Source organism: Haliotis asinina, chromosome 10 (genome assembly GCF_037392515.1).
Source record: "Haliotis asinina isolate JCU_RB_2024 chromosome 10, JCU_Hal_asi_v2, whole genome shotgun sequence".
Lineage (NCBI taxonomy): Eukaryota > Metazoa > Mollusca > Gastropoda > Lepetellida > Haliotidae > Haliotis > Haliotis asinina.
The window spans coordinates 4329435-4353739 of NC_090289.1; the positions used below are offsets into that span (position 1 = coordinate 4329435).

At 36.9% G+C, this 24305-nt stretch overlaps 1 protein-coding gene across 2 annotated transcripts; it reads left to right on the forward strand.

Annotated features, from left to right (window-relative positions):
* The first annotated feature begins 5410 nt into the window (after window positions 1–5410).
* Window positions 5411–23829, forward strand: LOC137298166 (tubulin polyglutamylase complex subunit 1-like). Of its 2 annotated transcripts, none has more exons than XM_067830310.1 (9): window positions 5411–5487; window positions 7222–7312; window positions 9078–9214; window positions 10255–10324; window positions 10783–10898; window positions 11423–11558; window positions 12122–12179; window positions 17771–17851; window positions 19158–19637. In XM_067830310.1, the coding sequence occupies exons 1-9, from the start codon at window positions 5421–5423 to the stop codon at window positions 19173–19175; spliced, it is 774 nt and encodes a 257-aa protein (XP_067686411.1). In that variant the 5' UTR covers window positions 5411–5420; the 3' UTR covers window positions 19176–19637. The 2 variants fall into 2 exon arrangements, with proteins under 2 accessions (XP_067686411.1, XP_067686412.1); XM_067830311.1 differs by lacking the exon at window positions 19158–19637 and adding an exon at window positions 23733–23829 and having other exon boundaries at window positions 5414–5487.
* Window positions 23830–24305: the final 476 nt, after the last annotated feature.

The window sequence follows — 24305 nt, forward strand, 5'->3', positions numbered from 1 at the left end:
AGCAGCATCATGTCTGAATAATCGCTGATCCAGGCCATCAAAGAACAACAGGTAGCTCAGTACCAGTCAGACAACCCTTCAGTTTCAATGGACAGTTGGGAAAATAATGGTAAGGACACAGATTTTGACACAGATTTGATGAGGATTTTGAAGCTGCTTGAACATGAGGAGATCATTGTTCTCCACACTTGTAAAGGGACCAAAAGTAGCCCAGTCTCGTTCATGAAAAATGATTTTAGGAAATCACAGAATACCAGATATCCCAGTTCTGATCTGTGCCTGCCTTCAAACGGAAGGTTCCATCAAGGGTTGACACTTTCATCATATTTGATTTTGCAGGGAAAGAAAAACTTCCCACCAGAGACTTTGGACCGATTTTAATATGTTGTGGTTAAATGCAAGAGACAAGGCACATGACACTTAATCACAAGTTACTGAAAAATGGTGAATAATGATATTCTGTATTGTAACAAACAAACACAATGTAAAACCTTCTTGTTTTCCTCTCTTCAGTAGAAGTACTAGTTTCGTTTACATCTTTAACAACCACTTTCTCTGAATTTTAGGCAAATATCTTTATGCATCAGCTAGGATCAAATTAATTTAAAAATCTATGGATAGTTAGAAGGATCCTTCTTTATATGTATATGGACATCAGTGTAGGCTTGTTAAAAATAAAACATCCTGGGTCCAACAAGCCTACACTGCGTCCTTCTTTATATGTATAGGGATATCAGTGTAGGCTTGTTGGACCCAGGATATTTTATTTTCAGCAATACAAGCCCCTGTACTCTCTCATGAGATCGTTATACGACAGTAGCAGGTATGTATATGGATATAAAGCCTACACTGCGTCCTTCTTTATATGTATATGGATATCAATGTGAGCTTGTTGGACCCAGGATGTTTTATTTTCAGGATCCTTCTTTATATGTATATGGATGTCAGTGTAGGCTTGTTGGACCCTGGATGTTTTATTTTCAGGATCCTTCTTTATATGTATATGGATGTCAGTGTAGGCTTGTTGGACCCAGGATGTTTTATTTTCAGGATCCTTCTTTATATGTATATGGATATCAGTGTAAGCTTGTTGGACCCAGGATGTTTTATTTTCAGGATCCTTCTTTATATGTATATGGATATCAGTGTAGGCTTGTTGGACCCTGGATGTTTTATTTTCAGGATCCTTCTTTATATGTATATGGATGTCAGTGTAGGCTTGTTGGACCCTGGATGTTTTATTTTCAGGATCCTTCTTTATATGTATATGGATATCAGTGTAAGCTTGTTGGACCCAGGATGTTTTATTTTCAGGATCCTTCTTTATATGTATATGGATATCAGTGTAGGCTTGTTGGACCCTGGATGTTTTATTTTCAGGATCCTTCTTTATATGTATATGGATGTCAGTGTAGGCTTGATGGACCCAGGATATTTTATTTTCAGCAATACAAGCCGCTGTGCAACGCAGCTTTAGCTGTGTTTAACAGAACTTCATCCAGTTTATTGTATCAGTCGGAGTTTTGCAATGAGTGAATGAATGAATTATAGTAAGAATTAAGAGCAAGATTTATACCTGAATGAATTAAATAAATAAAGAAAAATAATAAAAGAAAGAAGTATATGTGAATGAGTGAAACAATAAATAATACACCGTGGCCTTCCCTCCCAAAATATGTTAAAGAACGCACAAGTATCGCGAGAACGCATGTGTTAACATCAGCTTAGTTGAAATCTACTTTGAGACATTTTTGTATACATTAATCATTAATTCAGATATTGCATGTCGGGAATGGAATGGACATTAACAAAAAATAACTGACACTGTCACACGCACACACGCACACACACACACACACCTCAAAAACAGAAAGTGTAAAACTATCACAAAGCTTTGTAAACACCTTTCCAGTTTTGTCAAATAATAACATCAACATGAAAGAAAGAAGTTATAGAACTATAACCCTCAAACATCACAAGCATCAGTGGCGGATCAGATCAGATCGGCAATACGTCATATTTTTCACACACCTCACATACACTCTTTTTTTAGGTTATGAAACTATCACTATTACTTGCAAACACATTTCACCTGATAGCATATTGACCTCATTAGAATTAAAGGTGTGTGTGAAAGATGTTTTTAAAGAAATAATTAGAAACACTCAAACAACTGCGTGTGGCATTTCTATGGCGGATCAGAACAGATCGGCGATATGTCATGTTTTTCACACACCTCAAATACACCATAATAATTTTCTTAGTCATAAAACTATCACTATTACTTGCAAATACATTTCATCTAAAGGCATGTTTCCTTTCTAAAAATGAAACGAATGTGTGAAAGAAGGTTTTACCGGCACATTTTAGTCTATCTTCGCAGTGAATCGAGAATGGAAGCCTGTGATCGAGCTATATAACATACCGACTTGAAGCTTTGCTTCAAATCTACTGTCCAAATACCAATTACATTAGTACCAATTATTTGACTTAAGCTGAAGTGACAAAATAGTTGACTTATCTACTACATGTAGGATTCCAGTTGTCACAACACTCAGCGAATTTAATCAACTGATGAAAATATACCGGGCTACATATTGGCCACATTGGTTACGTAACGAGCCGAGACATACGTTCTGGGCCTTTTCGGGGAGTTTCTTCTCCCTCTCTATATAGTCTCCCTGCTTTGAGCAATATTCCCGCAATATCACGGTTGGGGACACCAGGGGTGGGCTTCACACACTGTCCATGTGGCGAACTGAACCCGGATTACGAGCGAATGCAACCCCAACAACCACATGAGGAATAAACCCTTTGGCGAAAGCACTCGAGGGGGCAGATAAGCCGATACACTACTACGCACTACTCTGCCTTGATCTCGAGGAATCATAAAATACCTAACTTCAGTGCCATTTCAGTGCGGGAAAAAGTCTATTTTGGTGGATCTTCACACATTTGCGACACGCCCTGAGACAATTTAAGACGTCACAGAAAGAACCACGAGTGTCGTTCCAATAGCACATGTTCTTTAATTTATTGAGTTTCCATAGATACAATGAAATTGCCGTCATGGATGGATTCTAACACTATCCAAAAGGTCTGATTGTAACTGAAGAGGCCTGTGGAGGTATTCTCAAATGGGGCTGAAGTATAATGAAATAATTGTCCCTGTTCTGCATACCTACGGCCACTTGCCTGAAGGTATACTATTCCTACTACGGCTTAATCTTGAATTGCAATAGATGGATAGGCTTTCAAAGCATCCCCAGGCCCAACGGTCCCAAGGGAGGAACCTTACTATGGTTAATGGTGATTTATAATGTTGTCTAAACGTTGTTAACTTGGGTTTTAAGTCCCAGCAGACTCCATCCGATTGCTTTAAACAATATTTTCTCCTTTTCAGTGGTCAGGGCTCAGGCGTAACCAACAAACAACAAAGAAATGTGGCAACCTTACGTTGATTTCATGCTTGATATTCGCCTGTGTGCAACAGTAACCGGTCTTCCAAAATAAGTCAGATTATCAAGGGTGAACAGTGATCTCCACGTCCACAACAGCTGGACTTCATGCATTGTGAGGAGATCCAAGGAAAGAGCGTGTAGCTATATATACATATAAACGGCTTCTAGTAATATCCTATCTGGAATAATATCATGTAACACTCTGCTTTCCACGGGTAAGCGTATTATTTGTAGAACAAAAAAAACAACAAAAAACAAAAACAAAACCACAAAAACATGTTTGATAATGATGGAGGATTTAAATTGTAAACCACTGTTACTACAAATACAGATGCAAGACAGCAAAATTATTTCTAAGTTTTGTTCATCAGCGCAAACAGTCACAAATGGGTGTGGACATGTTTTAGGGATGGGTTTACGTCCTTCCTAAAACCAGGGAGACTATATACAGTTGTAGATTATCCCTGTTAAAATGGATGTGATAAAATGATGTTGAGGTTTCTTTCATTAAAGTCGCGAAAATCATCAAAGCATATAAAATGTAATCTGAATGGTTCGTGACAATGATGGCTTTCATTCACGCTATTTACAAGAACATACATGCACGATGAGGTGTTATGTGTCAAAAAGGTCAGGTCAAAAAGGCCTTAGTCCAAGTGGCCAAAATAAAAAAAGTCTAAATGGCCACACGTTATTATTTTTTCATATTAATGAGCATTGTTCTTGAAATGATTTCTCTGTTGGTGCTTTGAGGTTGTTAGTATTAATATATATATTTTTTTATATTTTCTTTTTATCCTGTACTTAGAGGTGTTTTCATATTTAAAGCTTTGAGCTGTTGAATTATTCTTGCAATGTTTTCTTGATTAATACAATAGATGTTTGCGTTAATAAATATAAACAACAGCCAGGTATATTATTTTTCACAGGAGTCTACAGGACTCTTACGCTCCATAGTTGAAATGCTGACTAACGATGTTGTAGGTGACAACCTAGTACAAAACTGCATGTACAGGAATGAAGAACGTACATACAAATATGTATGTCGTTCCCTGAAAACCAGAGTGTTCCACTTTTTGGAAGAAAAACGAGTTTTGACTGTCATTCTTAAGATTATGTGTTATTGTGTCTGAGCGGTGGTACGAAAATTGGATTTCAGTGTTTGGAGTCCATTATCTCCAAATCAAAGTTTCGTGGCATAGGTTTTCAGGAGACCGTATGTCTTGTTATTTTTTCAAAATAGAATTTGTTGATGTGTAATAAACATTCCGTTTTGTCTGATATAACTTCTTTTGCCGTGTTTACTCCTTGATATCGAATAATACAACATGGGAAAATGTTATGAGCGTTTCAAAATAGTAATAATATGTATCGCCATTTTGACTTTTTGGTATGGCCATTTTGACTAGGGTTTTGTGGCCATAATGACTTTTTGACGTCATTTTGACGTGTGGCCGTTTTAACTAGGACCCTTGCGTGTGCGTGTGCGTGTGCGTGTGCGTGTGCGTGTGCGTGTGCGTGCGTGCATACGTGTGCATAATATATACATGTAAACGCCGTAAGTGGGAACTGGTCAAATGAGCCGAAGGACAAAAGGGCCGGAAAGTGCCAAGTGAAAAGGGTCGATGGAAAAAGTCAAAAGGGCCGAGGTGAAAGTCAAATGGGCAGTGACAAAAAGTCAAAAGGGCTTTAAAATTAGGGCTAATCATATAGGCCGGACAGGAAAAAGAGGCTTGGCAAGGTTTTTACATTATTCATTGACACATATAGCATTGAAACATAACATCATTTTAACATCAATAAAATGGTATTCTAATAGCCAAGCATGTAGCCAAGTTTTCGTGTATTGCAGGATGCATTTTCCAAGTAAACTCAATACACTGCATTATGAAAAGGTTTCTGTGAGGAGTAATAAACATTGCAACCAATCAAATTGCAGCGTAACTAGTGTCAACAAAAATGGCGGAGAGAAAGAAGGTTCCTGCATCTGAAGAGAGGTTGCAAGAGACAGATCGCCAGTTCCTAGGTTTGCAGTTAGCACTTTATGACAGAATGATATTGTATATGTATATTTTTCGTAGTTCGTAAATAATGGTTTGCCCACTGCCAACTGTGGTTGATACAAATTGAGATTTCATTCACATCATGAATAAGTTATTTCAAAGTACAACTACGAGGAGCAGCCACGAGAACGTGTACCATGGGGTAACTTGTTTTCGAGGTAATAGCGTAGAAGATCATCATGAACATTGTTCCGTATCAGTAGATTATCAAAACCGTAATTCCGTAAATAAATATCACCTCACCTATTATAAATTTATTCAAATTATTGAATGCAACATGCATTTTGTGTCTTGTCCGCAAGCACGAGCGCCAGAAGTGACGTACCATGTTTTCGTGTTACGGGCCCTTGTACGGAAACGCATTTGATGCATTCTTCTTCACAGAAATCAACAAATACAACGTATCATCTTAATTAAAAGCCAAACAAAATGTTAATTTTTTCTTGATTATTTTAATGGGTTTTTTTTAAAATTTGTTAAAAATAAACATATTTACAGGTAAGTTATTCAATCAATTTGCACATTCATTCTTCTTGTCGGCATGGACCACCATGGCAGGGAAAATAAAACTTGTCATGTCTGCGCAGTATAGTATCATCGCAGTAGTATTTTAAATGAACCCAGAGGCCACATGCCTGGTACGAATTCTGCTGCATGAAAAAAATATGTGTAAAAGATTACCAATACGGTGTTCAATGTTTTTTTTATTACATCAGCAACATTCCATTCGAGTTATGTGATAGTTATGTTTGGCTTTTCACTCAAGCAGATGATGGTCCACTTGACAAATTGCGAGCATTATTTCAAAAGATATGATCACATATACGAAGGTTCTCAAAGTGCATTATGTTCTATGGTAGAATTTTTGTACTTTGACAAAAATAGTCCACAACTTCCGTGAAAACTGAATATGTCAAACATTTATGTTCCGATTGCAACGGGAGCTTCTGCACACGAGACGGTGTTTACAGGTGGCGCTGTTATGTCACTGTACACAAGAAATTACGGGGAAAAGAAGTACCCCGAAAACATGGTTCCCCTGAAAACATGGTATGGCATGGTATATAATGTCGCTAAAGAAGTGACTCTCCTAAGAAACATCACGATCGGCAAATTCTCTCACTAACTGGTTGCAAATTAACATCAAACAATGTGCCATCATGCCAACTCAAGGATCGTGTGCATAGGTCATGTTTTACCCATTGTGACATGCGCTATGTACAATGCTCACTACTTGTCAAGACGATAAGATAATAAGTAACTTCATCATCCTGGAGGAAGTTCGTTTTGTATGAAACATGTCCGCAAAATCATACACACAAAACTCACAAAAGTATGCACAATAATTACATGCAAAAAATGAAAGCTGATGATTCCATGCAGTTAAAACACACTGGTAAAGAGTTAGTAGTTATTGCATGCATGATGACAGTTCAAAATATTTGTTGCATTAACTACACTGGATGATGTGGTTTATACACCTCCACTTACGATGATTGTAAACATGTCATGAACTGCAGCACACAATATTTTGGCATTTGGATAACCTTTTTATGTGAACTTCATTTTGTGGACAATGATTATCCAAGATCAATTTCGAAAAAACATCAAGGCATCAGTTTTATTTTCAGAAGTCCTAACTCAATGAAAAGCACAAATCACGAAATGGTAAGGACATTTTCTACTACTTGTTGCAGAGAGGACCAATATTGGAAACATGGTGAAAGATGTCCTAGCAAAAATCATATCTAACAGACCGGAAGACCCAATAGACTTCCTGGCCGATTAGTAAGTGGTGATGCCTTTAGGTTACTTTGGACTAATTGTCAGGGTATTACTGACAGTGTTGGTGGTTTTCCATCAAATATATGTGTGTTAAATGTTGCAGTGTAGTCAATCAATGTAAACATGTCATTCTCAGTTTGATGTCATCACAAGAATATCCACTATTGATAGCTTCTAGGGTCACTTCTTATGGGCTGTTCATCACTGTTTTTGATAAATATGCAGAGTCTAGGACATGCAACCCAGGCAGTAAGAAGCTGCAGTACTATGAAACAAGAACCATTATAGTGTGCTGTAATACTAAACTCCAACCCTTGTGTTATGTTAATGGTGGCTGTAGTATTTTGAGCTTGTTACATGGAATTTGTGATGAAGTTACACATAATGCTGGACATTGTCATCATCTGTTCATCAATTTTCCTGATGTATGACTCTTATTTCTGAAAATACTTTTCATGGCCAACATGTTAACAAAAACAAAGAAATAGTAAATTAGGATGCCTTTTAGGGAGACATTTTGGATGGAGGGGAGATTCCTGGATGGGCTTGCCATTCTTATTACCAGAAAGAACTGTTGCATAATGATTGTCTTTCTTGTGTCCCCTTTTCTTTTTGGTGTCGTAAGTCTAAGGTAAGATATCATTTGGTAAGGAAGTGTTCACTAGTATGTAAAGACCTGTCTTATCACAGGTATCAACCAGGAAGTTTTCTGTGCTGATGATGTCTGCGGGATGTATGTGTAGGCTACAGCTGTTTCAACATCAACATAGATTACACCGTTTGCTGAGGATCAAACCTCGTGTTATATACTGTAAATCATGAAATTAATGTGAGCATTTTATTAATGTGAAAAATGCATTCTGCTCTTCTCTCATTATTATAATGATGCATTTCAGTGACACTGACTGATACCCACTGAACTTATTCATCAGCAAATTATGCAACAATAGCAGAAGTATTGACACTACACATTACACCAATACAGGTCACTTCCTCATTTCTGGTATCTCAAGTCACATGTCACTGGTTACAATCACTGGTCATTTTGTAAAGTCATGCAAGCACATCAGCAGACCGAACATTCTGCAATCTTTATAATGTTGTCATAAGATAAGTAGTGGCAAGCAGTCATGTGATCAAACGTGGCAGCGTAATCAAAACATCTTCAGTTCATTTCCATTCATTGCTTAACAAGCTCAATTCAGGTTATTTGGTAAATAACAAGCATGAAAAGAAAAAGAACATCAAAGGTTCAGGGTGTCACATTTTATTATCAATACAAATTCCTGACTTCGCCTTAATTTTATGACACATTTTACACCAGACCCTCTCACACGTATTAAATTTGTGACACATAAATTTCATGATTTACAGTATCATGACAATGATCAGTGACCACATCACATTACCAATTACTAATGACAGTGTCTTTACCTGGAATTGTTGCTCATACAAAGAAATCCTCATTGTCTGGGTTGTATATAATCTTTTCAGAACTGGAACCAGAGTATTGACCTCATCTGGGCCATGCATTACATAACACCTTTCTTTCACTTCATTGATCAGCATTTAGAAGTTGGAGCAAGAAGGAAAGATAACAACATATAGATGAACAACTTTTTTACTGCAGTGAGAGTGACGTTTCAGTGTAGGTTCTAACACCGTTATCAAGCAACTTTCACAAACTGATACTACTTGATACTCCACATCTCACTAATAAAGAAGTTGTTCATCTACATATTGTTAACCTTCTTTATCTTTGTTTCAGTTTTGAAGCCCAGGAGGAACAGAGCAGTGCAGTGGAGAGAGCCCGACATGTGTTGTTGATGACTCACCACAGTCGGCCAGTGTTTGAGAGTAACGTCAGGGTTGCATATGATATTTTGGGAAAAGTGAAAATTGCCAGTGAGTAAATCAATTCCAAGTCCCCTCAGTTTTAGGGGCTGGTTGTTAAGCCCAGGTTCTACTCCCCTGACTGGTAAGATATTTGGAGTCTATTTCTTGTATTCCGCAGTGTGATACTGACATGAAATCTGACACCTTGATCACATCAGTATTTAGTTCCTAGAGTGAATACAGACTATAACACACATGTATTTATATAATATAAATTAACAAAGTTCCATGTCGTCATTGTTTTGTGGAATCAATCCAGCCAGTTCTTTGTCACGTTTGTTTTGCAAGTCCTCCTCTTGTAAAAACTTGCAAGTAAACATTGTTAGATAAGATGATTTATTTCTTCAGTTCTGATTTGTTTTTGCTAGGCTTTGTCATATATGCAGGGATTAAGATTGCAGTGTGTAATTGTCTCTAATACAGTGCTGGAAATAGCAATTAGCTGTGCACTGCACAAGTCCTCCTACAGGCAGTATGACTGCCATGTCTGATCACATAATTTACATGGACTGTGAACAACTGCTTAACAAAATGAGAGATGTCATTATGCTGGGAAAGTTTTGAGCCTGGTGTTCATTTGCAGTGTTAGCAAAACTTTCCTGTCCACAGTTATTGTCGATTTACAATATCATTAGAATCATTATACCCCTAACCCACATATGATGAAGGCCTGGATTTGCTGGAACATGGATACAGAGTGTGAACTCCATTTGGGGTGATGTCACTGAAATATTGATAAATACGAATTGTAAAGCCAAGCTCGCAAATCAGATGTTTGCCAGATGTATCAATGGAAAGGAGTGACTATTGTCTTTTAGCAATATTACAGCCAAACAACAACACGGAATAATGTTTGTTTCATACATTGTGTTCTGTTGTGGGAACCTGAATCTGTAGCTCAGTGCGACCAACAAACATGTATTATATTGTCATCTCGGATAACAACGTGAACCTGATTAATTGTTTGAGAATGTCTTATAACCAAAAGAAGTGTAATGTCAATGTCAGTTAATACAAGTACAACATTGTCAATCCAATTATGTTTACAGACAGCAAAGGGGTGAAGAGGAGAGGTGTACATGGAGCAAACTACACAGACCTCATACAAAGCCTGTGTCGGTCAGTATCACCATGTTACTACTCAGATCTGATACAAAGTCTGTCATTCAGACTTAATCTCAAAAGGGAGGGGTGGGCTTCGTTTCTGGAGCACAACTCAAAAACTGTTCAGTATCTTTCTACAAGATTTGGCAGACGTATTAAACAGCTGTCTTTTGAAGATTTTTGCCATTTATATTTTTCTTTATATCTTTGGAAACAATTTGGAGTTCTTCTAAAACAATTCATGTTGGACTTAAATCAACTGTCAGATGATTTGTTATTTCAAGATTTGTGGGGGCTGGGGGGATCGACCCTAGTTTGTCATTGTCCTACTGTCAGTCATACAACAGTCATGCTGTTTACAAATATACATTTACATAATGTGAGTATACAGAGTAACTATATGGTAGAGAACTGGCTTGAGAAGAGTTGAGATGTTCTCTAACTAAACAATGCTGTTCTTTGTGTTTTATTAGAGACATGCCACCTATGGTTACAACCAAGCTTCGTAAGCGTATCGAGTGTACAGACTTTGAAGCCGTTCCATATGATGTGTTCCGATCAGGGATGTTCACTTGCTGTGTTCTCCTAGGTGAGATATTCACCATGTTAAATCTGTTCCAATCAGAAATGTTCAGTGTCAGTAAATTCTACACAGTGAGATATTCTCAGAATAAAATGTAGGAATAAACGACCTCTTAAGATGCACAAATACATTTGTGTTTGGTTTAAGTAAGGTGTTCCCTACATTTGTAATTACATCCAACACAAAGCTGAAACAGCTCTGCCCTAGGTTTGATAGTGTAATTAAAATGAGATTAGGTCAATTAAGCCTATTCAAATGTCATAGTGATATTTACTTTTGTAAATATGTGCTCCAAAAGTGTGTGCACAACCTTCAATTCCTTTTAGATGCTTTTGTTTTTTGTTTTGTTTTTCATATGTCCACTTGTTTCATTCTCTTTGTTTATACTGGATGCCAAGTGTAAGGTTTCACAGATGTAGTGGTAGAAGACATATCTGCACAAAAGCTGAGGGTGGTTTGTGACAAGTTCTTACCTTTCATGCATTCAAACAATGTTGTTGTTTTTATTTTAGTGCTTCATTTTATTCCAGATTATGCAAAGCTGTCTGAACTCTTGTTCCGCTCACTGGACACCCAGAACTCTGGCAAGGCCAACAAGGTTCTGTGTGATGCTGTCCTGGATCAGCTGAGAACAGCTCTGGGTAGCTCCAGGAATGATGTCAAGAGGTAGTATGGTACTTGATACCGACTCTAGAACTACTATATGGAGATTTAGACATTAGAACATCTGCCTGGAGAGCTGAAGCTCAGAGGGTTGAAGCCTAACCATTTAAAACCAAACAACATTAATTGCTTGTTTCTAGCCTGGTTCGTAGCATTTTGGGAAAAGAACAAGGACTGATTGTCCCTCAGTCACTGTTGAGAATGTAAGACACAATTTGTGACCTGACTGCATTCAAGTATGTGTCCTCATATCCAACTAGATTATTCTAGGTTTAGTTGTATGTTATACGAAGAGGCCACATCCATCACTGGTTTGTCTGTTCCTGACAATTATTTACATCCCTCCAGCTCTATGTTGTATTGCTGAATGTTTTTTGTTTAAAGTGGTATTACACAATAAACAGTTCCAGTATAGGGACACAAGGAATGTGTCTTTACATTGAGCACTTTATTCTGATTCAACAGCAATGGCAGAACAACACAATGATGACCCAAGTCTGCTACATGTTACCATGTCACACAACACAAACAGTGGATGTTATGATTTAATGATTCATGTTTTTCAGGATTATGGAGTCTGGCTACAACCTGGGCCCAGATGGATTGTACTTTGCTCTTGATCGGGTGAGTCCAGTGTTTCCTGGGACATTTTGTAGTGTTTATGTACAAGACTTATCTGGCTACATCTGGCTACAACCTAGGTTATGGATGCTCATACTCTACTTCACTCTTGATCAGTAGAGTTCAGTGTTTTCTGGTACTAGGTAGCATGATTGGCAGCCATTGTGTCACAACTTCAAGGGATTTTCTTTGAAGGGGACTCAGCATAAACTTCATTCCATTCATAGGTTTTCTGATGATATATCTTTCATGTTGATGCAGCCTTTGATAACTTTCCCACTATGGAATTTTTTCAGATTATTAATAGTTTAGAGTTATATCCCTTGGACCACAGAATGTTTAGTTGAATGTTACTGAAAGATGGCTTGGCCTAACACAGTATAGATAATAAACTACTTTTCCATTTATGCTTTTGATATATTTGTGAGTATATGGTGGCAGACGGGATTCAAACTAATAAACCTTTTATGTCTTGTTTCAGGAAACTCTTCTTTTCAATGAATAAATAGGTTCTTATTCATAGGTATAAATGTAATTCAGCACAATGCTTTTTTTATCAACAAGTAGATCCCTCTCAAGTTTAACGGTTGTGTGCATGAACCAGTGTTAAGGCAATAAAAGTATGACCTATGGCTTCAATGGTAGTTTACTGTTATATAGATATTGTGATGGCTTAATTATCTGAATAACTAGACAGGTACTAAAATGATAATTTTTGTCTGTGTTCGAAAAGTGCAGTCTGTTTATAGCATCAGCTGTCAGAGTTATGTAAGGACAAAGGGAACTTTTGAGCCAAATTATCTGCCCTTAGTTTGAGACTGCCCTGTAGACTGCCAAAGTCAGAATGACCCAACATGGATGGTATTGTATTTATAGGTGCGAGAAAATGGTCACATGGCAGTTCTAGACCAATCAAATTACGAGATAATGCATCCCATTATGTCTTTATTCTTTTGAGGTATCTACTTTCACAACATGAAACCACTGAAGTAGAGAGTAGAGCACATTATCTCAGGAGGTAATCTTGTAGGAAAATGACTATTTTTACCGACCAATTATTTATGTCTAATTAATTCATTGAATGCATTCCAGTACCATAACTGTGTCTGCCACCTAACATGTTGAACACTATAACTCAGACACTTATGCAATCTGAGCACAGGAAGGTATGTTTATGGAAAAAAACATGTTCATGAATAGCGTTCGAAATAATCGCCGACCCGGAGGCCCAGTGTCAGTTGTTTTCGTTCAACTACTTGCAGGCCCTTGTGGCCTTCAGTAAATTATCTGTTTTTTATTTCACTTCCTGGTATACGTATTTCAGTGCTTTGCTTCATTTGCTCAAGAATGTCAACACCAGCCTTTAACAAATAAAAACCTTTTCTCTAGACTTTGCTAATTCATTTTGTAGAAACAGTCTGGAATTGTGTATAGAGTGTAGTCACTGTTTCTATTGGTTTGACCAGAGACCATATAATAGATATATGGTCTCTGTTTTGACAAAATGAGCCTGCAGATTTCTTTCAGGGCCTGTAGATTTTAAAACCAGCAGGCCCTGAAGGCCAAAGGCAAATTAAACTATTGCAAACACTGTTCATGAATAATGATGCTGAACATCATATTGAATACATCAGTTAGAATCACATAATTCCCATTGTCATAATTTACATCAGGCTTGAAACGTGACCTGACATTATCATCAAATAGAACTCTGGGTTCTTCTGTGTGTAATTCACAAGATTGCATAAACTTTATGATGCAAAAAACTAATCTGAGTCAAAAGAAGTGGTAACCCCATTGCCACATAGAGAATGGCTGTCACAAAGTTAAAATGGCGAATGTCACCAAAAGCTCGGCCCAGAAGGTTCTAGACATTGACGTTGTTGACATTGACTTTTACAAAGTACAACTGCTCTAAGCCTATAGTGTAATGTGATGGCACTAGCTTATGTTTTATGAATGGCAGTGTGTCATGATGCTCCAAACAACATGCTACAATCTTTTGACAGATTTCATGCAAAAACAGATTTCAAAACTCTGAATTACATGAAAACAAGGTTGCCAATAATACTTGTATATAACTGCAAAACTGATTACATGATGATTAATATAATAACTGCTGCACTATCATAAACTATCCAAAATACAGGCGGGAAATATATAGGACTACATTTTGTATTAGGAGATATCTCATGATGCCTAATCATTTACAAGCCTTTATAACTTATGAATTTTGCAATTAAAATGCAGGAATATCATCTAAATCTTTGTGATGGGCATCACAATATTTTGCAGTCACAAGGTGACTTTTGGCTTTATGTTAACCACAAAGAACACACTGATCCAATGTTATGGAACTTTGGAACATTTTTACACCCAATTCGGTGCCAAGTTTTTATTGCTTTGGATTGCTGATAGTCCTGTGAACCTTTCAGATTAGTTTAGTTAGTTTTTCTGAATTTTGTCTTTTGATAATTTTGTGGTTTTTGTGGTTTATTATCAGTTGTAAAGGCCCAAGATGATGGCCAGAAGACAAATGCTACAATCAGGCATGAGTTTTTACACAATGTAGTTGTAAATTATATTTTAAACAGAATGATTATGCATGTGACATAAAAAATATGTTAAACGAACTCAGTAAAAGTTTTCTTTTATCGATTATATTTGTACTATTATTGGCTAAACCGACAGAATACCGAAGATGTGGTACTATTAGTCTGCTACTGGCCTTGTCTGATCAATTTGTAGTTTTAGGGTTTTGACAACGTAAACTAAAAAAACTGCTTTGTTAACAAATCAAATGCACCATAATCACTTTCAGTTTATTAACACTGAAGATGTTAAAAATGAGTTTGTACAGTCATGTTTGACATGGCTATTATTATCAACCAACATTTGTACTACAATGCTGACTGGCACAAACATTCACAGTCATAATAGTGTGGTTTGTTTATCTATTTCTTTAAAATATACATATTCATTTTCCTAAACAGTAAACTCAGGTAACGAAACTCAGACAACTCTATCTGTTTAGGAAAAGTCTGGCGACATGTTTGAGGTAATGTATTCATATGTATGGTTGCCATGGTTACTAATCATACTAATGTATTTTTTTCTATAAATGTAATATATCTCTCCATAATTTGGGGAAGCAGTTATTGTAAATTTACTGTCTAAACTCTAAAGGGTTTTGCGTCTTCTTACTTTCCATCAATGTCACATGACCCTGCATTCAACTCTGGAACTGGTGGATGTTTTTGTCAATTCATCTTCTTGTGGGGTCTTGGTGCAATGTTTCTAAAATTATCCAACATTTGAACGGGCAAGTCTCTATATGAATGGCTGTTATGCTTTGATGACAGTTGGGCACGATGGAAGGCACAATGAAGTGTGTCCGACTTTCAGTGGGCCTATCACACTTCTGAAGCATGTCTTCTAAACTGTTCATGATAGCTACTTTTCTTGCTGTTTCCATTGAAACATGACTGAGGCTGTGTCCAGAACAGAACTTTGAATCATTTCAATATTTCTTCACCAAACTTGGCACATAGATAGATCTGGTGGTGCACTGGTGCCTTTTGGTAGTTTTGGGTTTCTGAATGAACTATTTTTATTCTATTTCAACAAGTTTGACTTTAACTGAAATTGGTGGTAGTGCCCTTTTCTAGAGCAGATCTTTGAAACCTTTCAATACCCTCCTGCCACTTTGTAATATAATCACAGATTTGGTTGACACATATCATTGTATCCCATTTATGTAGATTGATATATAAATCACTGGATCATCTGGTCCAGATTCTTTTATATACAGACAGCTGCAATATTGTTGAGTGTGACATAAAATTAAACTCACTCACTGCTATTTACTCACCAAAACATTTGACATAGTCATATCTAACTGACATATTCACGAAGAGTATTTTGTCATTGTAGGGGATATTGATGACCTCTTGTTCAGTTTGATAAAGTTATACATTTTTCACACCATTCCATGTCTTTTTCATATATATCTGTTTTTTTCCTGTGAAAGCTTCTCATGTTATATGTCATGCCTGACATGAATGATTTGTCTCTTCTCCAGAAATGTAAATCAAACCTTTATTATCCATAAACATAAAAAAATGAAATTTTCTTAAATGAGATGGTAGCTTTTAGTGTTTTTGTAAGTAATACTGTCATACTGCTGGGTATCAGAAAGTAAGGATCTTGACAAACTAGACATTTATCATGTTTATCAGAAGCATGCTACCAAGTACAATTTAGAGGTAATACCAAACTGAAATCTTTGTTTCTCAGGATTCTTTCCATATTAAACACCAAGCTTTATTAGGGAAGGTGTAGGGCCCAGTCTCTTTTGGCAATCTTCACTTAATTATCAAGGTCATGGCTCTTTGAGGATTTCAGCATGTTAAGTAGACTAACATCTAGTCTGTGAAATGAACATATTTTACTGAAAAAACTTTATAGTGAAATGGAGCCCTGAGACTCTTTATTTTCAGAACCTTTGGAAATGTAGACTTGCCACATTTTCTAGACTTGCGTGGGCTTTCTTGGATATATATATGTCATTGTCTGTACGAGAGACTACATGTTAAGCTGCATGTTAAGATTGTAGCGAGATATCTCAAGCACCATTCTCTGGACTTTCTTCGTATTTGACACCAAGTTTCATCTAGGGAAGGTGCACAGTCCAGTCGACTTTGGTGAGCTTCACGTAATTTTCAAGATCATGGCGACACTTTGAAGATTACAGCATGTTAATCTGCATGTGAAGATTTTCAGCAAGATATCTCAAGAACAGTTCTTGACTTTCAAGACTTCCCTTGAGTGTTTTTCAATAAACAATTTCTTTATAACTATTTTGCAGATTTCATACACTAAGACATTTATATCAAAGTGAACCATGAAAATATTTGTGCATTTGAACAATTACAGAGCAAGATATCAAGAGAGGTTGACTGGTCAGGTCATGTTTTTGTTAGTGACAATGCCTGTTAATATTGCAGCATTGATGAAAGTTGAAACACTGGTAGCCACTGGTCAGACATGCTACTTCCCCTACCTATGCTAGTATCAGCTAGTTATTGCTTAAATACAAGACTCATCATTTGAGTGAAAAGTCGAAAATATGACTAAATGCTGATGCACTTTGGTCAGTTCTTCCATGTTTCACATAGCATATGTAACAATTGGTGGAAAGAGAGTTTAGTTTTTTGCCACTTTTAGCAATGTTCCAACAATATCACTGCCAGGAACTTCAGAAATGGGTTTCTTACATTGCAACCATGTGGGGAATCTAACCTGGCCGGGAGGGAAGGGCATAATATAGTATTACCCTTGTATTACAGGACACGTGTGATTGAGTTGTCCCAGTTTGTAATTTGGGTTCCTTAGTTTTCAGGATTTGGTGGTTGTGAGTTTTGATTTCCAGATCATCTTGATCCTTTGTTATTAGACAACATTCCAGCATTGTAAGGTTTCTCAGAAACTCAGTGTCCCTTTGAACTTTAACTTTCCCCTCAAATGAAGTTGAAAAGACATGGATAACTGAAACGTTTCTGTTGGCATTAAACAAACACATTCAATCATTCCAGGCTCTCAGTCGAGAACAGTCCGGTGGCTTCCAAACTATCGACCAGTTTGTGACAGAAGCATGTGAGGCATTTTTGACAAAGGTAAGAGAAGGGTATTCATCTGGACTGTGATAAACTGTATGACCTCAGTGAAACATTTAGGTCACAGATGGCTCAGTCGTCTAAGGCACAACAAACGTCTGTGAAGTCGTGTTTCCCTTGGGCCCATGTGACATCTGTGATAGTGGGTTCTTGTTAAGGTTTGCCCTTATTTGTTTCTGGGATTGTCAACACCATACCACTGCTGTGGGTTTCACTAAAGTGTTACACATCTAGTACCTGCATCACTAGGGGCCTTCCTTCCAATCTCAGCTGGCATGCCATCATGTACAGGAATAATGTTTGAAGTCATGCATGTGTCCCTGAAACACCAAAAAAATTCTAAGTTTAAGTGAAACAATCTTTACGCCTTCCAAGGACAGACCTTGTAACCATGGTAACATTTTGTCATTTTTACTGAAACAATCTTTACTTCTTCCAAGGACAGACCTTGTAACCATGGTAACATTTTGTCAGTTTTACTGCAATGAGGCCAGCAGATGACACAGAAATTCATATGAGATGAGATAAAACACTAGTTATTGGAAATCACAGTAAATTAGGAAGATGCAATGTAGCTATTAACCTGTTCAGTAAGGTATTTATGAATTTACTTTACTACATAGCGAAAATGAAAGGGTTAGATCATATACAACTGAGTCTTTTGTTGATAGTTCTGTTCAGGATGAAATTAATGTAATGAATTTGATTGCAATCTCGAGAGATTAAGATGACTGTGGAACGTGGGAATGGAAGATCGGGTGCATGTGCTACAGGTTATTGTTCAACTGTCATGAATTAACAGTGAGAATAATTTTTATGGATATTCAACAAAGAATGAAATCATACAGCAGGTAGTCTGGACTGCAGACATGTGGATCCCTCTGATGTATAAAGTTTTGCATTCTCAAACCTCTTCTATTGTATACACAATTCTTTTTTGCCTCATCCCTCTTATATTGTACACATCTCATGTATAAAATCAACAAAACTACTTCTCATGTACTATCTCTGCACATGAATGAAAAATGGCAGTACAGAGAATATAGTTGTGAGTTTCTTATATTATATACACATAAAGAAAGACACTTAGCAATTTTTACCTAACAGTTTGGATGTTCATTTGAAATAAGATTGTAGGGGGCATGCCCCCAAATCCCCCCAAGATGTTTCATGCTTTCCCAACTCTCCGCTACACCGTCCACATTTTAGTTAGAACCCATTGCAAACACTGTGTATTTACAGACTATTAACTCTGAGTCTCTGTATTCTGTAACAATTATTTAACTTGAAGCCCTTCTTGTTTCAGGTGAAAAAACTCGCATGACGTCAATGTCAATTTTTCATCACGTCATTCACATACTTCACAGTCGTCAGTCATTTCACTTTCGTTGCATGAAAAGTTGTTGTATATATGAGCGCCAGCTGCTTGATCTTGTTAATATGCAGTATTTATTAACTAAGTTTGTGATTGAAAATATCAGTGTGTCAGTGTTTCAATAATTACTAACTGGAATATGCTCTAAAGCGTCAAGATCCATATGTATGACAGTTTACATGCAGAAGGTTGTACATCTAAACTGTTCCTGGCCATGGCTATTGTTTGTACATATACATGAACATTTCTGTTGAAATATTTGTTCGACGTTTTATATTGTATCTGTCATGTATATATTAATTTATATAGACCAATACAAACAGAATGTATTTTTCTCATATGATCATCATTTAATCATGGAAATTACCCAAATTGTTAATGTTTTCTTTGAATAAAGCATGTTGAATATAACATCATCTGTGCCTTATGACATGTGGAAAGAAGATTGTGATCCATGTTAGATAAGAACATCTGTATAATTTAATAATTCATCAATGATGAAATTACTTTTATGACTTTCAAGAAATAATGAGAGAGTAGTTTTTAGGGTATATATCTGTGAAACTATCATCACAAATATATATAATTTACAAGCATCCATATATTCAAGAGAACTGGGTATTCAGTGGTGTTGATTGTATGTGTGCATGGTACTAGGACTGATCAGTGTTTGCAACATGTATGTACATATATAGTCAGTTGACACGTACTTATGAATGTTTTCACATCAATGTTCAGGGCACTAGTCCTTGTGGTCAGCTCCATCATTATTACCTGTACACAGTTGCATCCCCTGGCAGTTCCAGGATCTGCTGGGTCTTATCCAGATATTCTCTAATAACACTGGTGTGCTCCTGAATCCCAGATTTACACCAGTCATGAATCCCTTGAATTACCATGTGCTTGCTTGTGGCTGTTTGTGGGGACTTGGAAAGGCAGGGGCAATGGACCATTAGGCACATTAGACCAAAAAATGGCTCATTACGGTTTTGAAGTTTATTATTGATACAAGTGCAGTGGCCCTTCTAACATTCAGAAAATGGCTAATAATCCTGAAAATTGCCCATTGTCAAAGTTTTCAATCCCAGTCCCTGGGTTTAGTGAGTTCAACACCAATGAAGAGAAGGTCTTGGATGCCATGTTTATCTTAAGAGCTGACCAGATTGTTGATGGAAAGGTTTGTTCAGGCAGCCTGGTGGTCAAGGTGTTTGTTACTCACAATATATCCATGAGTGAAGCCTGATTCTGGTGCATCTGCCATAACACTGTTGCTCAAAGAAGCGTGTACACAAACTAGACTGGTTTCAGTGTTTAGCCGTCTGACTGCTTTAGTGTCCTCTTGCATAGACAGCATGGAAGATTTCTTGTCCAATCAACTAGTTTTTGGAATATATAATTGAACATATTCGGGCTTCTGTGATACAGCTATGATGTGGCCATCACCCACCCTATCCACTTCAGAAGGCTGTGTAAGACTTAATAGAACTGATGTTATGGTTCCACTTGCACCTGCTCACAGGTTGGCAAGCAACTCTGAAGTTTTGGTGTTTCTTATATGTTATTAGATTATCAGCTGCTGTCATTTTTTCGTATGTATCACCAATAAATATATTATATCAGTCCCTTCATAGAGGTTGGTAGAGTTTGCAGAAGCACAAAATTCTTTTAGGTCTTAGTCATAGCTTGTTTTGTAATACTGTCATGTTTGAAATGAGTTTTGTTTTCATGAAACTTGTGTCAAACTTTGGGAGACTGATCTGACCTTATTCTGTTTAAAGATATTTCAGACCAAGATTCCATATCCATTCAATATGACCCATATGTCTCAGTAGATACAAGTGCAGGATTTGAAGATTAGAACCATGATGTTTAAAGTGGGTTTATGAAAGGTGGCAAGTGTGTTGTCAGCTCCCATCCTCACACTAGAGGAACTAATCTAGGACAGGGACATCGGACACAAACATAAGAATACTGTTAATTATAATCCTCTGTATACTGAACTGAAACAGTGTCATATTTGATAAGCTAAATATTGCTGAGTGTGGTGTAAAACAAAACTCACTCATTTATCATTGTTTTTCCACAAGAACCAGCAGATAAAGGAAATGAATGTGTGTGTGTATGTTCGCTGCTTCTGTAACTCGATGAAATACACCACTACATGTCTTAAGCAATCAGTCATGCTGAATGTGTCTCATACCCGGCGACAGATATTGAGATACATGTACTCTCAATTTATGCTTAGAGAAACTAATAAGGGAACACGTGAAAAAGCACAACTGTTTATTTTTTCCAGATTTCTTCACGATAGCAATACAGAGCTTATGAGAACGTCTGGAAACAAAGGAACTGTTGTGCTGTCATGTGCATTAGAAACATAAAACATCCTGTGTCTCCTGATATGTAGCACTACTTACGGATTTATAAGAGATTTTTTCTGTTTTACTGTAAAGTAACCACATGCAATAGACGATACTTACAACAAACATACGCATCATGTATTGAGGATATAACAACATGCTAGTGGGCAGACTAGAATTCATGGTCCCTTTGAATTTGTGATAATTAGAGTTTACTCTGTGTGTCCTGCTCTGGGAGGATTCAAGACGGAATAGATACTATGTGTAGAAATTGCTCCACATTTGTATAAAAAACTAACTGCTGAAGCTTTTACTAACACAAACTAATACTACTTTCATAGTGTTAGAGCATGAGATACTGAACACAGATACCCTGCTCTGACTCCAGTCTAACATATATTGACACATTGTATGAAACAGCTGGGGATCAAACCACCAAACTTTGTACTCATGGCAAACACACTACACATTGGACTAGAGAGGTCATCCACTACATGAGGAGTGGATAGTTCCAGTGTTAGATCCTGACAGATAGTATGTCATCATGGGCTTATGGTTAGAACTGATGTTCATGTAGTCAACCACTGGTTTGTCAGACCCAGACCAGATTAGTGACTCTGTGGTGTTGGTTGATTATTTCCAGCTACAGTATTGATTGAACTGCAGTACTGGTTGAGTAATTCAACTGTGGCATTAAATGAAGAACACAACCATAGAACTGGTTGAAGAACTCACCTGTGGTATTGGTTAATGTCTTTTGAGCGGCATTTAGAAGTTGGTGTGATGGAACAATGAGGATAATCCTACAGATATATCCATCACTTGCTTGATAACAATGTCAGCAGCTATACCAAAACATTGCTCATATCAACACTGAAGAAGTCGTATTATCCATAGAACTCTCCTTGTTGTGGCATTGGTTAAATACTTCAACTGTGGCATTGCTTGAATAATCCAACTTGAGCACTGGTTGAAGAACTCAACCATAGAATTGGTTGAATAACACTGCCATGGTACTGGTTGAATAATTCAGCTGTGTCATAGGTTGAATTATTCAACCCTAGCATTGGCTGAATAGCTACATCTTTGGTGTAGAACAATATTCACTGACATATTGTTAGAAGATATGGTCCATTGGCCAGTCTGGTATTAATAGGTATGTCAGGCTGAAAAGCAAATCTTTGTTCTCATTTTTGGTACAATACATCTCAGTACCCTGTGCTGTTGTATAACCTGAACAGAGTGAGGTAGACCCTCAAGCTAAGAACTGGAACTAAGGAATTACTCATATCAGAATGTTACTTGTATTAATGATTGGAAGTAAAACATTGTCATCTCTTAAACACTTCAGTTGTATTCTTGTTAGTGAGTAAATTTTGTTCTGGGTCAACATTGACATTTTGGTAATGAACAATGCCATGCAGGAATTAGGAATTAATACTTTATTTTCAGCTGTTTTGGATACTCTTCTGTATGTGTGTTTTGTTTTTGAGTGTGTTGAATACTGACACATTTACAAGTACATACTACAGCTTACTGTGTATGATGCATGGATCACAATCTCTTCACAATAACATCCACTTGATTCCACTCTCGGTCGCCTCAAGGTAAGAAACTGTTGTCATACACCATTCACTCGGATATGTCTTGCATCAAACTGTTTATGTTGGGATTAATAAAGTGCATCAATGAATATTTAATATGTTCACATTATTTCTGTGAACTTCCTTCATGAATATTATTGCATGTGTATTTCCTGGTCATAGCAAGGATATTTGCAAGTTTTTGTCATTTTTGTGTTTACATCTCTAAATTCTGCATTCTTATGTGGGCCTTTGCCACCATTTTTAAGGCCTTGGTTCCAGTCATAATATTTGTTGGTTAGGACTGAGTTTTGTTTTATGGTGATACCTCTGTCTCAATATACCATGGTGAGACATCTGTCACAATATGTCATGGTAAGGCCTCTTCTTGAGTTCTTGTTAAGCTGATTCCAGTTTTCTATATTTGTTAGTTATCTGGTTTGCTTTATGTTTATCAAAACAGTAGGTTCTGTGATTGGAACTGAAGGAACACTTAACGAATACAATAGTCATAAAACTCTAAAATGGTTTTATTCTTTATTAATGATTTTCTTTTTATTTAGGTACAAGAGCTGTAACCATGGTAACAGCCTCTTGAGACAGGTGAAGGGACTGAGCAATCTACAGCAGAAAGACTGATGTAATTTACACTCTATGACACCTTGTTTTAAGTCTGCATCATTTTGTATAGTCTCCAAGAATCAAAGAAAGATACATGCAATGTCTGGAGAGCACATGTAATAATATGCGGATACATGAAAATATATGTACATATATACACCTCATAAAAAGTAACGCACCACCCACATTTTAAGAAAGTTGTGGTACATAAAGATGACTGTGCGAAAGAAAATGGTATTCAAAGACCATTGAATGGGACATTTGTGATCTGTAGGTATCTTTCTCAGTTCTCATTGGCAAATATCGCCTGTAAAAAATGGTAATACATGAGTTTGAGGCAACATCTTTTAATGACAACAATACCAGCCAAAACAAGCCCATGAAAAGTATTGCCACCCACAGTTATTAAACAAACACAAGACATCGAATGTGCATAGAAATTGAATCTTATGTGGGACAGTTTCACACAGAGAAATGTCTTCAATATCTTGTGTATCCACCTCTGGCAGCAATGG